The 16,244-nt window shown below is 39.6% G+C and overlaps 1 protein-coding gene across 2 annotated transcripts in view; it reads right to left on the bottom strand.

Moving 5' to 3' along the window:
- BACH1 (BTB domain and CNC homolog 1) overlaps positions 1 to 16,023 on the bottom strand; it is a 29,550-nt gene extending 13,527 nt beyond the window's left edge. The window contains exons 1-2 of one of the 2 annotated variants that reach the window (XM_050332631.1): positions 15,893 to 16,023; positions 1,692 to 1,989 (exon numbers count right to left, since the gene is read on the bottom strand). In XM_050332631.1, coding sequence (XP_050188588.1) covers positions 1,692 to 1,931 — 240 coding nt within the window. In that variant the 5' untranslated portion in view covers positions 1,932 to 1,989; positions 15,893 to 16,023. Of the gene's footprint in view, positions 1 to 1,691; positions 1,990 to 14,517; positions 14,658 to 15,892 lie in introns of those variants that run through there. The other variant, XM_050332630.1, reaches the window with a different exon arrangement.
- Positions 16,024 to 16,244: the final 221 nt, after the last annotated feature.

Below are 16,244 nucleotides of genomic sequence, written 5' to 3'. Positions count from 1 at the left end.
TCTGTTTAGGTAGAAATACTACTAAAAACTGGAAAGATCGAGGGAACAAACACTTTACTCCTTTCAATTTCTTTTACACATTTCTAGTTGGTTGTGCTCAAACAAGAGAGAACTCTAAAAGAGACTCTGTCTGACTGATCTAGAAAAGCAACTCTTGCAGTAGCCATTTATTTAATTTGTATTTGGGATAAAAGTCTAAACACAGAGTAAAGACACTGACAGAAAAAACCAACACAGAACCTACAGTAGTTAGTCTTTACAGTATATTTGAAGTACTTGAATTCAAAAAATATTTTTGTATCTAAAATGAAAGACACCAGTCACCAATCCCAAACTTCAAATATTTTTGATGATTAAAAAGGTTAAAAAAAAAAAAGCAAACCATGTGATCAGTGTTTGTCTCAAATATGCAGCTTCACAAAATGACTTATTTCAAAATATTTAACAGTTCCCAGAAGAGAAGTTCAAGTTGCTGAGTCTTAAAATGCTTTTACTGAGGAAGTGATCAGTTCAAATTAGTAAGAGATCAGATTCACTGTTAAAAATTTGCTAGTTGTTTCAGCAGATTCAGTTCTTATATCAGAAACATAATACATTAGGAGTCCTCTTGAGTCTATACTATAGTAAATATCAGGATTATGTTTCTCCATTTTCTGTACAAACTCTGGTCCCTTTTAACTCAGGTTTATTTCATGGGTTCATTGGAATGCTGTTGCTTTGCACCAGAGATTATTTTTCCTCTCTCCAATTTTGATGTATATTTCTTATTCTTTCCCCAGATTTAATGTACATTGCTTGATCTTCCAATATGCTGTTTTTTCCATCATCCCAAAGCAAAATTCCCCTCTTCAACATCACAAGTTTTTCATGCCACTAATTTCCCTCTTTTATGCCAAGTCACGGCTTTGCATTCCCCAGCATCCTACTTCCCTTTCACATCAGCTCACGTCATTACCTTTCTTTTAACCTGAGAGACATTCAGGCTATCAACATATTAAGCTGCTAGAAAAAAAAAAAAGCATCAAGAAGAAAAACACAGACACAGCAAGAAGGCTGAGTGAGTAAAAGTGGCCTAGTGGTACTATGCTGTAACAATTTTGTAACAAATTCACTAAGAGAATAATAAAGACCACTGAAACTCTTTAGAGAAAACACTTGATCTCTTCTAATTTTCTGTACAAACAGAGAATCTGGCACAGAATCTTATGCTTTCAGATTCAGTATGTTACAAAGCCTTTAAAGTGGCTACTGAAGTACAGGCTTTCTGGATACATAATTTCTGCATAAACACTCAACTCACTCTTGCCCATAAAGTCTGTAATGTCACTAAAAATATTCACTGATGAGTACCTTTCCTCCAAGTTCTGCAATATCTCTTTACCCTTTGAGCCCTGTTTTTTGACAAATTTACATCCTTTGAAAGAGGTGCATAATTTTAAAAGTAATACATAATTAAAAAGATCTTCCCTATGCATTTCCTGTGACAGCATTCACTTATCTGTGGTCTGTGACAAACACTCATCTGTCTAGCCTTTACCTCAACCAACAGCAGCTTTACAACTTGGAAATTCCTTCCCTTCAGTCCTTAAACCCTTTACCTCAACTTGTCAGTTAAGCACCAGCTTACTGTAAAAGAGAAAAACCAGATTAGAAGCACTGGCAGGTAAAACACAGAAGGGAGTGACACTTACCTCTTCTGGTAAAGTGATGATAAGATCAGCGTCCACCTGGCCCACAATTCTTGAAAGGAAGTAACTGCTGCAAGCTGCAAGCACAGCTCTGTGAGCCCGAAATCGCTGATCTTCCACTAAAATTGTAACATCACAAAGAATATCTTGCTTTCTTTGATCATCGAGACTGAGGAGCACGTTGGTGCTGTGTACTGAAGATTCATACGCAAAAACCACACTGTTGTTCTCTCTTAGAGACATTCTGTATCACAGCTGGTAGTGTAGGGCTCAGGGGAAAGCATGCTTCTGTGCTGCAAACCTGGAGGAACAAAAAGCCGAACTGTACACATCAAAGTCGCACCCAACGGGAATCTATCGATATTAAAACACAAGCAAGCTGTGAAACGTGCATTGCCTGGTCTGATTCTTCTGCAGATTAGTACTCAGTACTTCGTACATGTTAATACATAAAGACATGCTTGTGACCACCTAAGGTACCCAAACTTTAATATGTACATCTTAACATTGTTTTTGTAGTCTCACAGACCAAAAAAGGGACTTCAGCAATATAGAGCAGTTCTTTCCTAGGCATGTGATTCAGAGCCATAAGTTTACCATAATGCCTAGAAATTACCTAAGCTTTCATTTTTAGTAATAAGTATATTCTAACTTCAACAACATGAAAATGTAAAGAAAAATAAAACAGATGCATTAAACCAAAATTTACTGAAATACTATGTGAGCTACTTCTGTTTACTGATTGACCTAGTACAGACTAAAATACCTCTGTTCTGTTTTCTTCCAAAAGTATTTTGCCTGTTAAATCAACTAGGTATTGGTAAAACATTGATTTTCTCTCCAGTAGGTTGGTGTTTTGTTTTTAAATTTAAATTTTCCACCTACCTTAATTCCCTAATGCAGCCTTCTTTCCCCCTCTACTGCTCTTTATTATCTGCCATGTTTGTTACACCTTCGCTTTCCTAATGAATCACTATGATTCAAATCACAGGACAATGGAATCCCATCGCTTCTGTGACAGACCAGAGTTCTCAAATATTCATTGGATAATAAACAACAGTCACAGTTATACAATATTTATAACTGAAATAAATTCATACATAACTGTCTTAAAGCTATTCCTGAACTTCCTAGTATTTGCAAAAAGAAAAAAGAAAAAAGAAGAGTTAGAGAGAAAGGCATCTCTGCTACAGAGTACAAACCAGCACTTTCAAGTTTGATTTTTACACTGTATCTCTCTTTCACTTGAGTCCTTCTTCCAGTTAAAAGGAAGGAAAAAAAGATTACTAAGAAGTGCCCTCACATCTGGAGCTTGATCAAGAAACCACAGTCAGATTTGGAACTATCCTGAAAGGAAAATATATTACTGATGAAAAGTTTTACCTCAACAAACTGAACGTTTAGATTACACTTCACAAGTCACCCCAGAGTTTTTGTAACCGAGCACAGCTGTGGAGCCTCACTCAGCTGACACGGGACTACTCCATCACTCTATTGCTCAACAGAGGCTGTAACCATCTGCCAGCTCCCAACAACAGTAAAACTGTAACCAATGCAAATCCTCAGGTTTCAAATGTGGGAAACTTTCACAACACGGGGAGGGCGGAGGACATGGGCATATTTAAAAGCACTGTGGAAAAAAAGCAACCACACTGCCAGCTATGCTCCTGGTTACTCACTACTCAAGCTATTTTCATGGCACACAGGCATTTTCAGTGAACTTTTGAACAGAAAAGGGAAGGAAAAGACCCATTTCCAATGGAAATAGTAGCACTGTACCAGTTTGGATGCCGGTAAAGTGTATAGCATCAGCATTATCCTTCCCATTTCCTTAAAGAACACTGTACATTCAGCTTCACCAACAAAATGTACAAATGTGTTGTGAAAATAAAAGTCGAGGAAAAAAACCCCAAAGTTACACAACTGCGAGTTTTCCCCAGTGAGAACTGGTAGGGAAAGTCCTATATGCCATACACTGTTAACCATAAAGGGCTTGTTTTTGGAAGGAAACAGTTTAAATGTTTTCATATACATAATAACAAGATTCAATAACTTGAGAAATATGTAATTTCCAATCAGTTTAAATGTATTTAATTCCCCATGAAAATGCTATTCATGAAATTCTATTCTTAAAAAAGCTTATGAGAAGCAAACAGTGCCATATAAATTATATATTTCTAGTTTGTTTGCCCTATAGCCATAGCTTACCATATTCCTCAGATATTACAGCACACATAGTTTAACAAACTCTGTATTTGTTACAAGAAGGTTAAAAAAAAAAAAAAAAAAAAAGACATCAAAACCGAACAGGACAAAATGAAAAAGCTGAAGACTAAATCCAGGGTGGTGGGGAACACAGGGAAATATTATAGATGAGGACATATTTTGGGGAACACCTAGGCAAAACTCATGAGGGAGATTACAGTTACAGGCAAGCCTTTACATGTTTTTGCCTTATTTTTCTTTTAAGAAAGAACCCTGAAACAGACAACACAAGTATCATATATGCTGCTTTTGGTTTTTCCCTTATAAAACAATCAGTTCCAATATTCAGTTCAGTTCATTACACTTCCATAGCACGGAAGGCTAAAAGGAATACTAGTTTGTTTATATATATGTACAGATAAATATATGCAGAGAACACTCAACCCTCCTTTTCACTTATCTCCACAAGGCACGCACCATGTTTTCAAAACAGCTTGTGGAGTACTTGAAGCACTGATAGAGAGCTTCCAATGTTGCAGCTGCCAAAAAAAACCACCAAAAAAACAAAACAAAAAACCCAACCAAAAAAAAGCAGCTTTCGACACTGAAACACTACCTTCTGTTACTTGAAAAATGAATAAAGTATTTAGTTTGAGCATAACTCAATTTAACACGTTACTCTGACAGAATGTTGTACTTCCTAATGTGAAGACTTCCTCAGCCAAGTTACGTTCCTGCTATATTTAAAGAGAATGAAAGGTTTTTCCAGGTATTCATAATACAAAATGCAGCATTTAATAAGCATTTCAAATTTTAACCAAACATTTAGAGAACACCCCCAAAACCCCCCACCCCTACACTACAATCAAACACAAAATTTCTCTCCGTCTTCTTTGTAAAAATCTAACTAGTGTCATACAAGATAAAAAGAAATCAAAAGGAAAAGCACCAGAAAACTGAAAGTGCTGGAGAAAACAAAAAGCATCAAACAGGAAAGGGAAAATTTAACCATTGTAACACTTAAGAGAAATAACATTATGACATTTATGATGTCATGACTGCCAACTGGATTTTCCACAGCAGTGAGTACAAAATAACTTGCCTATGATTAGATTTTTTTCTAGACATTCCCACAAAAGAATACTTACTGTTATACCAAAAAGTACATCTCGTCTGTAAACTGTTTAATTTCTCTTCTACCCTAACTGCTCTTCTAGAACACCCAGAATTCTTAAAATTAGATTTATCTATAGATGGATGGACAAAAGACAGGGAAAGGTATGAAGCAGAGAAAACAATTCAATAATGTTTTCTAAAGAAGTTTTATAAAACTTACAAGCTCATGTTGCAATTGTCCTGTAAGGACAGGCCCTTCTGGGCTTTTTTGTCCATTTTACATAATTTAATTTTCTAAAAATATCTGAGGGTTTTTTTCCATTCTCACGTAATTCATATGTAAGCAGCAACAAATTACTAAAGAAAACTGACATTACAAACAACATTAATTATTTCCTTGTAAACCAGCCTAAAACTCCTGTCATAAGTGTTATTTTTTTAAAATAAAAATAGTAAGTAAAGAAAACTAAAGTAGGCACAGGTAACTTGTAAAAGTATTCCAAAATTCAGCAGATAACTATATATTTAAATCACTCCTCACTGAGCGTCAACAACCATGTGACTGAATGCAAAAAATTCTGAAAAAGCCCCACACATGCAAGAATATTTTTAAAGACATTTGTTATAGCCATTTACCATAAAAAATATGGGAAGCCCAAAAAGATCTTCCAAAACTTAAAACAGTCCTTACAATAGAGGTTGAAGGGATTAGAGAAGGAACAACGTGAAAGCTCACTAACTACAAATAATCCTCAGTTAATGGAAGAAAACTAGTACTGTGAGTACAAGAGCGTTCCTCCAGCTCCTCTCACCTGAACCTCTGCACACCTAACAACCTCATACTCTTGAGAAGAGGCAAAGAAATGGAAAAAAAAAAAAAGTGAACATAAACACACATGCTAGTATAAAAACCACATAAACACTTGCAGTTCAATCAGTCTACACAACCAAGCATGCTAATATGAAGTTTCCAATCTTTATCAGACAGCGATTTTGAGATAAACAATGTTTTGCCTAAGGACACTCATTCAGGACACCTTCTAAGTACTGGCTATAAAACTTTATTCTGCTTTATTGAAGAGAAGTAACTCAATTTTTTTTCTCTCTACTAGCATACAATTGTGAAAACTAGGCCCAACAGTTCCTGTAAAATTACTGCATCTTCAGTAAATGTAGACATCTCTACATCCAATTGACTAGATATACATAGTTATTTTTAAAGAACATATAAAATACTTAATGAAAATCAGCACTGCAAACACTTTTAAAAAAAGAATACAGATTTGTTTAAGTACACAGTATAGAGACCAGAGCAAGATGCCTATCAAGACTCATTGTCAAATACAGATCTCATCCAAGGTTCATTTTTCTCATGCCTTTAAACAGTTATTAATTATATTATTACAGGAAGGTAATTGTGAAGAATAGAGAGTGTAGGTACTTTAAAATTAGGCTGCAGGTTTGCTCACCTGATTGCTTACAACTTGTAGCAATTACTGCTCCTTACTAGCCGACCTCAGAATAAAAGTAGATACAAAATCCTCTACTTCCTCCTGTCACAATCTCTGCATTAAAGAATCACTTGGTGCAAGTCTTCAGGTAAACCATAAAGTCTCCCCATTGATACTTGGAAAAAAAAAAAAGTATATATTCCAAAGACAATAACCAGGTAAAGCTATAAAGCCCTGTTGTTGCTACGTTACAAAACTGGTAACGCTGTTGAGGAATCCGGCTGGTGCAGGTAGACTGTAAGAGCAGGAACACAGTACCAGGACAGTACTCCTAACAGTGGGATGTATTTCTCATCCACACACATGTAAATCTGGCACAAGGCAGATAAACTTTCATGCTCAGCAGTACCACTGCACCCAACATCCTGTGGTCAAAAAGTGTTCTGTGAGTGCTGAAAGAAGCTGTAAAGCATCAAGTAGTCACCGAAGCTGACAAAGGCACACACAGAAACCAGCTTACCTGAACTGCCTGATGTTTAAATTTGTGTGTTACCCCAATTAAGACCTAGAATCCAATCAGAGAACGCAAACAGTGCAAGCTATCTGTGGTGAGCTACCAGTGCCGCCATGGTGCCGGTTTTTTAGTGCTGAATCACGCTAAAACCAGCCTGGTTCGCCAACCTCCAAACACACATCCTGCTTTTTGAAGTTGGATGTGACAGATAAGCTGATAGCTGGCCTGTAAACTTGTGTCTAGCAGTCAATCACTTTTATAGTATAAAGCCCCTTTCATACAGTCAGGTTCTTCTGACATAACCCTTTTCCTGTGGTGTATTTGTGGAGATTCCTCCCTTAACTGGGGATGCCCTCCAAAGATACTCCTTGAGGCTGAGCAAAAGAGATCTCCCCTCAACTGCTGGTACAGGTAACTTACATAAAATCTCTACTTAATAGTTATTTCTTTTTGCTAGCTTTAATATAATGCTACAATAACTGCTTCAATGTAGTGCACTATCTTGTATCACACTACTAGTAGCTTTAACATTTATATCGTGAAGTAAATAATTCCGATTAAGATCTTTTGTCTGATCATTTGTAATAATACACGATTCATTTTATATAGATATTCTCATTTTGCCAATCATTAAAACCTGTAGGACAGAAGTGGTTCAATCACACCTCTGTCATTCCTTAAATTTAAACAGCTGACTGAGGCTGATCAGATTCAGCCACACTTAGACTCCTCTCTGAGGAGGAGTTTAGAAAGCAAGGGAGTCCTTTCTGCACCTCGTGACTCGACAGCAGGGCTTTTTTAAAACACATTTTGCCTAAGCCTTCCACTCCCACCCGCGACAAACTGGTGTCGGTGGCAAGATGGCAAATTTTGAGAAGCAGACAAAAAGCTTAAGAAAATTTTTATGGAGGCACAACATTGCTGAAAAAAAAAACTTGGTAAGGGTTGTAAGGTTTCACAACTGAACTGCCAGAGAGCAGAAGCTGTAGAGAAAGAAGATAAGCTAATTCAGTCTTTGTTTAGTTTGGCTAAATCTTTGGCTGAAAACTGGAGAAACCCGTTCAACAGGTTGTCTCTGAAAATTCAGACAATTACATTGTCCTGGAAAGTTTTGTACTGCATTTCACAAAAGAGGCTATATACTTTTTAATAATATCCATAAATACAGAAATCATGTATTATATAAATAATACATAAATTTTTATATGATATAGTAAAGTCACAACAATAGAACCAGTAAATGCTTTTTACAATCGATCTTGCTAGTAAACCACTCCTGGAAGTCTGAATTTGTCACAGTACCACTTTCTCAAGTATTTAACGCTAAAGAATAATCTCCATGACTCAAAGGACAACAAAACACACAATGTATGGATACTGGCAGAGAGTTCAATATGAGCATTCGTTCTTTTTTTTTGTGCTGTTGAACCCAAACCTCACAATCTGCCATTATGAATGACTCTTGGTTGAAAACAGCTGATTACAAACAGAGATCCCATTCAAAGGGGCAAGTTATACAGCTAACCAGAAGCAACAGCAATGAGATGCAGTTGTTAAGACAAAATTCAAACCCTTAGAACAATAAAGCAACAGTAATATTGTTAGTCAAAATAGTATTAACTCCAAAGATTAATGGGCAGCAACTAGCCCAAATTATTGTCACTTATCCAGATGTCCACTGGACAACTACTAAAGAATTCCAGCTTTGCTTTGAGAATTTCTAAGACATGAATGCTCTGTCCAAAATATTTGATTAATAATTAACACCAGATATACAAGATCATAAAAATCAGTCTAAATACATAAAGCATACTATTAATTGAAAAACAGTGAGAACTTCTTTAAACTTTGAATGAAGACTTAGACAGAATATCTTGTATTTTGTACCAATATTAGGAAAGCTCCTTAAGTGCCATATAGTTTACAACTATGCACTCTGTTAACTTAGAGAACAGTCAGGTAACACCAATGCTGTGTGCTTACAGCTGGTTTATTGTATACTTGCATCATTCTTTCTGAATAAAGACCGTAAAAGTAACAGCTGGAGGTGCTCCTACCTGCCTATAACAGCTGCCAGGACCTTCACCACAGAATAACATACAGCAAGACAGCGAACAGAGGTAAATTTAGCATCCTCACACACCACAAAAACAAAAGGTTGAGACTTCAGCATACAAAGGGGTATGATTTACATCTAAGGAGCATGTTTTGAACATGGGTTCAGCTGATGCTGGAATGATCTGCATTAGAAGAAAATTCACAACTAAGAAGAATGAGTCACAGAAATGAGCTCCATGAGCTCTGAGACTCTAAGGCAAACAGCCAAGGAATAATAAAATGGCCCTTAAAACCGAGATACAGATTTGAGAGTGCAATTTGCTGTCCCTTCTGCTTCTATTTACATTATGATACCTGTGGTTTGTGTACAGTTTTACCAAAATGCTTTTTGAACGTTCTGAGTTTGAATGTTCAAGTGTCCTTAACAATACTAAATCAGAACACAGAAATCCATGGAGATCAATAAGGGTCATGCCCTTATTACTTTGAAGGCTTATACTTTCAGGAAAAACACAGCTGATTATAACTTACAGTCTGAACACTTGGTGCTAAATCCAAGGACCTGGAAAAGAAAATCCAGTATCTAATGGTCACCGAGATACAATGGGAATCCCAAATCCAGAGGCAGCATCCACCCCTCACATTTGCTCCCCACACAAAGTTTACCTTGCAAACTACAGGTTTTTCGAATTTTGGAGACAGTAGACTGAAGAGCAGCATAGACTGGAAAAGGTTTTGATTCAGAAATCATTTGATACTCTTCCTCTCCTCCTGAACAGCTGAGAACCAGCCACTCCAGGAAGCTGAGGAGAGCTGGTTCTGCCATCCAGCAGGACCTCACTCTGCTTCTGTGACCAGGACCAGTAATTTCCTCATCATCAGCTGAACCTCGAAGAAATGACTCATCCAAAAGCACCTGGATTCGATCAAGTCTAGCATCCAACCCTAACAATTGTCTTTCAAAGACTCACTGTCAAATAAAACACAGGAGTCTACCTTGTTGCCATCAACAGTTAACACCTAAGAGCAAGTGGAGCAATAAACCAGAAAAAAAAAAAAATTGACCTGAGATCCTTCTGTCTTAAGCTCCACTAAGACAGCCATGGTACTAGCAAGAACCAAGCAAAAACTCATGAGCTACAGGACTTACATCCTGTGAGGTCAGTGCTTTCTCTTAAAGAGCAACAGCCTCTTATTTTCCATCGACAAATAAATTTGTTTTCAATATTCCTATAAAGAAGAGCTAATCTTTTATTCCTAGACTATTACTTATGCAGCCCTACTATGCAAATCAACTCAGTCTACACACATTTGTTTTTTTCTGATCTTCACCTACCATAAACTTCCTGTATGAGATCCAGCCAAAAGTTACCCAAATTACTAAAAATGTAAACAAAACCCTGTTCCTTAGTCTTTATTTAGTGAACAGACATCCACTAATGCCACACTGGATATCAATCCTCTGTAGCAATCACAGTCACTGTCATTTGTACACAGGTAAAGCTCTGAAATAAGAGAGAGCACAGAGCAAAGCTCCCCTTAGCAGCTGCAGAACCCGGGCAGGACACACCTTGGCTGTCACTGCTATCTGAGCTGGTTGAACTTGGATATCCGGATGTAAAGTCATTAATTTATCACCCAGCAAACAATAAAGGTCTGTTCAGTTATCAACTTATCAGCTTATACTGCATCTGTATTCTTGGAACACTTTAAATTCCTGAATAGTTGGAAAAAAGACAATTGCAGACCCCCTCCCCCCAAAATATAGCTTGGAGAAAACACCCTCGTTGCTATTCCTGACTCTTACACTGATCTATTGAGTAAGTTGTAGCACATCACTCATGTCTGTCAATGCTCTTACGGTTGACACATTTACTTTAGCCTACAAAAAAATTTCTGTCATCCACAGATGTGAAGTCCAAAGGGACAACTATCATTTAGATAGTCTGTCACAAGACAGTTTAGATAAGAGACAGTTTATTCAAAATACACTGCAAAGGCTTTTTTTCTAAAGTTTTATCTCTCTGTCCTTGCCCCCAGCTATCTCTCCTTTTAAGGAAATGGTTATATTACAGATAAATGCCTACAGCAGTTAAGACTGCTGATTCACATTATGCTGACAAAGAATGAACAAGCGTTTTAGTGTTCATGCTCACTGCTTCTTCATCTTTAGTTCAAAGAGACTGTAATAGAAAAATAGTGACAAAAAAAGCAAAAACTAAGCTTTGCAGCCTAGAGAACAATGCTTTCTCCTTTAGAAAAAAGTACATTTAATCTTCAGATATTAGCACACTTAAAATTCTAAATTTTATTCTTTATTTATCATCCAGTCTAACACCTGGATGATATTGTTCACAGCTTAATTACACGAATGAGCCTTTAAAAAACTACCAGGTTGTATTTTTGTAACATAACTCTTACCACAGCATTTGGACTCTAGTCAAGTCACAAGCTAGTATAAAAAAGAATCACAGGAAGTCTGGCAAGTTTAAAGTCTTCTCTGAGAGTCTTAATTTGTTTTCCAGGTTTTAAGCCTGAATATATAATTTAAAAAAAAATATTTGCAATCTACATGAGAACTTGGGACATGGGAGAGATGTGGGGGGCTGGAGTCACAAGACTCCAGAAGCTGTGATTTTAAAATTTAAAAAAAAAAAAAAATTGATACTATGTGACCACAGATTTTCCACAGGACAGAAGTCTGAAAGGTTTCCCTCAGAGGATGACACAAAGCAGTCCATATCAAAGTAAAAAAAAAAAGATAACAACAATGCACCGACTTTCTAAAGACCTTTAAAAAAACCCCCAAAACACCTAACAACAACAAAAATAACCACAAACAAAATATCCAAAAAACACAAGTAAAAATTGGTTTTATTTTTTCTTAAATAGAAACTAGGTTAGATAATAAAATATTCACTTAGGATGAGAAAAGCATGCACAACTAAAATTTACTGTCAACTCGTGCCTCTACTTACAGGACAAACACCTTTGCATTTAGAGCTACAAATTCTACTCTTTGCCACAGTTAAACCACACAAATTATTTTGGTTTAATAACTGTCACAAGCCTTTACAAGTAAGTATGTCAAAATATTTATGATGAATACTAAATTAACCATCTGTGGTTCTAATGTATTTTACTCTAACTTAGGAGGACACAAGAAAGAACCTGTGAAAATTGAGAAGCAGTTATATTGACAAATCAAAAGAAAATACAGTTTGGAAATTATATTTAGAATCTCGTTTCTGGTATTATCTGTTTAACTCTGATTTGTTTCCACAACTGCCCTTCACAGTATGTGAAACTGAAAAAAACCTGCAGATATTTTAGACATAAATCAGAAAGAACTTCAGAAACATTTCTATGAAAACAGAACAGCACAGGTTCATCAGAACTGACAATATTTATATAACAATAAAGAAAACAAAAAATGTGCAGAAAACCAGGCTTTCAAATAGTAAGGCTAGTAAAGCTCTGCCAAACCACATAAAGCTGTGTTTCAGTCTTCCCATCATGAAACTGTAGACCATTTCCTATCTGACACACAATGACAAGAGACATGGTCATACTAGCTGAGCTGTAAATAAGCACTTTTGGGATGGTACCACAGTAAAATACTGATCTGCAAAATCTGGGGCGACCAAATTCTAAAGGATGTGGATCTTCTGGAGCGAGTCCAGAGGAGGCCAGGAAGATGCTCTGAGGGCTGAAGTCCCTCTGCTATGGAGACAGGCTGAGAGAGCTGGAGTTGTTCAGCCAGGAGAAGACCCCAGAGTGAGCTTAGAGCCCCTTCCAGTGCCTAAAGGGGCTCCAAGAGAGCTGGAGAAGAACCTGAGACAAGGGCATAGAGTGACAAGGCGAAGGGGAATGCTTCTCACTGCCAGAGGGCAGGGTCAGCTATTAGAAAGAAATTCTTCCCTGTGAGGGTGGTGAGGCACTAGAACAGGCTGCCCAGAGAAGCTGGGGCTGCCCCATCCCTGGAAGTGCTCCTGGCCAGGTTGGACAAGGCTTGGAGCAACCTGGGCTAGTGGAAGGTGTCCTTACCAATGGCAGGGGATTTGGAACTAGGTGATCTCTAAGGTCCCTTCCAACCCAAACCACTCTAGGATTCTTTTAAGGTCACTGAATCACTGAAACGTAAACAGGGAGTGCAAATGGCATATATTTACTTATCTAAGTATTTGACAATGGGCCAAGACTGGAATCCAAGCACCTACAAACATTATGTTGACAGTTCAAATGAAGTCACTCACAAACAAAATATCTCAACACGATTCTAAAGATTGATTGAGTATTCTTTAAGACACAGGCTCACATTTAAAAGACATTTTGAGTTAGTGATACCCTAGGCTACACCTCTTCCACTCTCCAATGTATGTCTGGACTGAAACTCAATTTATATCTACTTCACCAGTGCTTCTAAAGTCATTTGCCCCTCACAGCATGCTTGCCCCTTTTTAAAGCTTCAGTAGCTGACAGTTCACAGTTGAGCCTTATTCTAACCGGCTAACTCACATTTATGCAAAACACGACATTTTCCTTTTGTATTACTTAACAAGACCAAAACTGCCTTCCACCTTTACGGGGCATTAACTGAAAAGCACTTAAACTAAGCCACACTGCATATGGAGACAGAGTGATTCTTTTTCCCCTCTCCAGACTGCTTCTCTCTGAACTGGAGGTGGGGGCAGGGAAAGCTGCAGGTGGGTTCTAACACGTTATCCCCACTGTGGTCATACTAGGCTCAGTGAATACAACAACGATTGTTTCAGCAGTTAATTTTGGCTCACTCAAGGTTTTGCTCCTCCCCACATCTGCATCAACTAGCACTCTACCTATGGTTTAACTGAGGATAGCATATAAACAGGACTTACATTATAAATACCACAAAGGTTTTTCCTACCACCCATGGACCCTTCAGCAATGGAATTCGACGGGACAATTAAAATGCCAGCCCTCAGGCACAAATATGAACCCTCTGACTGATCTAACACTCCTTTTTCCCCCACACCAGCATGCTCAGTGCAGGGAGAAAGATGACTATGATTAAAAGGAAATTTTAGAAGAATTCATATAAACACTTTGTTTATCAAGACTTGGAAAGTGGAACAAGGAGACTTGTTCAGCTACGCTTCCCCAAACCATAGGGCAGAGTTATTTGGGACTCAAGCAACTCATGTCCAAAGACACTTCTATTCTACATCTAACAAGAGTGCCACCAAACCATCAGGTAAAGGGTATGGGTTTTAATGCTAGACCATTCTTACCTAAACATGACTTTATTACTGCTCAAAATACCCTTTGCGTAAGAATTTTAGAACCTATTCAAAGCAAGTAAACATTTAACACACTAAGATCTTGCACATTATTGCACATAAACCACTCAAAGATACAGCTGCTGGAAGTTAAACCTCTACATTTGCACTTGGGTTAGAATCAGCAGTGTGCTAATGAAGCAAAACTTCCCACACATCCCACTTACTATGCTTTTGTTCACTTCACAAGGCACACCCAGATAATAAGAGTAGATTCTTTTTTAGAATAAATTGGGAAAGGTACTCTAGATGTTCTAAAGAATTCCAAATCCCAAGGTATTCAGTAGTCACCTCGAAGGAAGCCCTTCTGAAAAATAAACGAAGTGGATATTCAGCAACAACTGTTTCTCTCCGCAAATCTGCCTTTTTTGGGCCTCACTGCTTGCTAGGGTACACACAGGCTTACTCGCATATGTTAGGGCATCCAAGAGTAATTATGCCATTTAAGTCACCTTTAAAATTAAATTCATATTACAAATCATATTTCATGCTTTACCTTAGAGGCTTTAATTCAGACTCACCACGCTGACAGGAATATACTCCTTCATTTTCTTTGCACTGCAGTATAATACTTTAAATTGAACTGACTCTATATACTAAAGCATTGAGAGTGCTGCATAACCTTATTTTACAGTGTTTTTGGATTGCAGTTATTCCATTACTATAGCCAGATGTTTTTCATACAAACTGCCTTCCTAAAGCGCCTCAAATTAATGTGTCAGTCAAAAAATACTGTACATACAGTTATCTTTACTGCTAGAACATTTTTCTCTCTCCTTTTTTAATTCAACAAGCATTTGGAGAACCGAGTTGTATATGAATTTGGGATTACTGTTATACTGTATACTAAAACGGATAAAGGTAATTCGACAGAAAAGCAAGTGACAGTTCTTTTACAGAAAAGCAGGTGATGATTCTTTTGTGATTACTGCACGTTCACCGTGCCCCAAAACATGTCAAGTATCTCACCGCAGAGAACAAGACGGACGGGATTTGTATCCCGTTGTTTACGGTCTAAAATAAACCTCCCCTGGCTCCAACCAAGGGAGGAAAGCCAACACTCGGGCTGCGCGTTTCACCCGGGCAGAGCGCGGCTCCCGCGGGGGATCCCGGCGGGGCTGAGCTGCCCCTCTCGAACAGTGCCGGGGAGCGCGGCGTGGGAGAGTCACGCCTGTGTCAGCGGGGCACAAGGGCACCCGCGGAAGCCGGGGACGAGCAGCGAGCGAGCGCAGGCCCGGGGCGAGGGGAGGCGATCCCCGCGGGAGGCACGGCCGGCGCTGACAGGGCGGCCCCGCGGACACGGGCGAGACCCCCCGGCCCCACGCGGGCCCGGCCGCGCCGGGACGGGTCGCGGAGCGCGTGTTGGCGGCGGGGGAGGGGAAAGGGGCCACACGACCGACACCGACACCAACACCGCCCCCGCGGCCGCGCCCCGACCCTCCCTCAGCGCTCCCCGCGCCCGGGCGGCGCCGCCTTCGACCCCCCACCGCCAACACCCTCCGCGGGCACCGGCCGCTCCGCTTCGGCCCGGCTCGGCTTTACCTGGGTGCCTGCCGCCGCGGGCCGGGGGACAGCGCCGCGGCTGCCTCGCCCCCTTCCTCCTCTCCTCTCGCTTCGCTTCGCTTCCCCGCCGCTGCTGCCCCCGCTGCCCCTGCCCGGGCTCCGCCGCTCCCGGCTCGGGCACGGCCCGACTGCGGCGCGCGCCGTCAGGTGACTGCCGCCCGCGGCACCGCCCGCCGCCCCCACCCCCGCGCTGCGCATGCGCGCAGCCAGCCGGGGCAGCGGCGGGTCCTACCGCCCGCCTCTCGCTCCGCACCCGCCTCCCGCACTCCCTCCCTCAGTCCTTCCCTCACTCCTTCCCTCCTCCGCTCCTCCTTCCCTCCTCCTTCCCTCT

This window comes from Myiozetetes cayanensis, unplaced genomic scaffold (assembly GCF_022539395.1).
Source record: "Myiozetetes cayanensis isolate MyiCay16 unplaced genomic scaffold, myiCay2020 scf5-8, whole genome shotgun sequence".
In the NCBI taxonomy this organism is placed as follows: Eukaryota; Metazoa; Chordata; class Aves; order Passeriformes; family Tyrannidae; genus Myiozetetes; species Myiozetetes cayanensis.
Note: the sequence above shows the minus strand (reverse complement) of the source record. Positions and strands in the feature narration are given on the sequence as shown.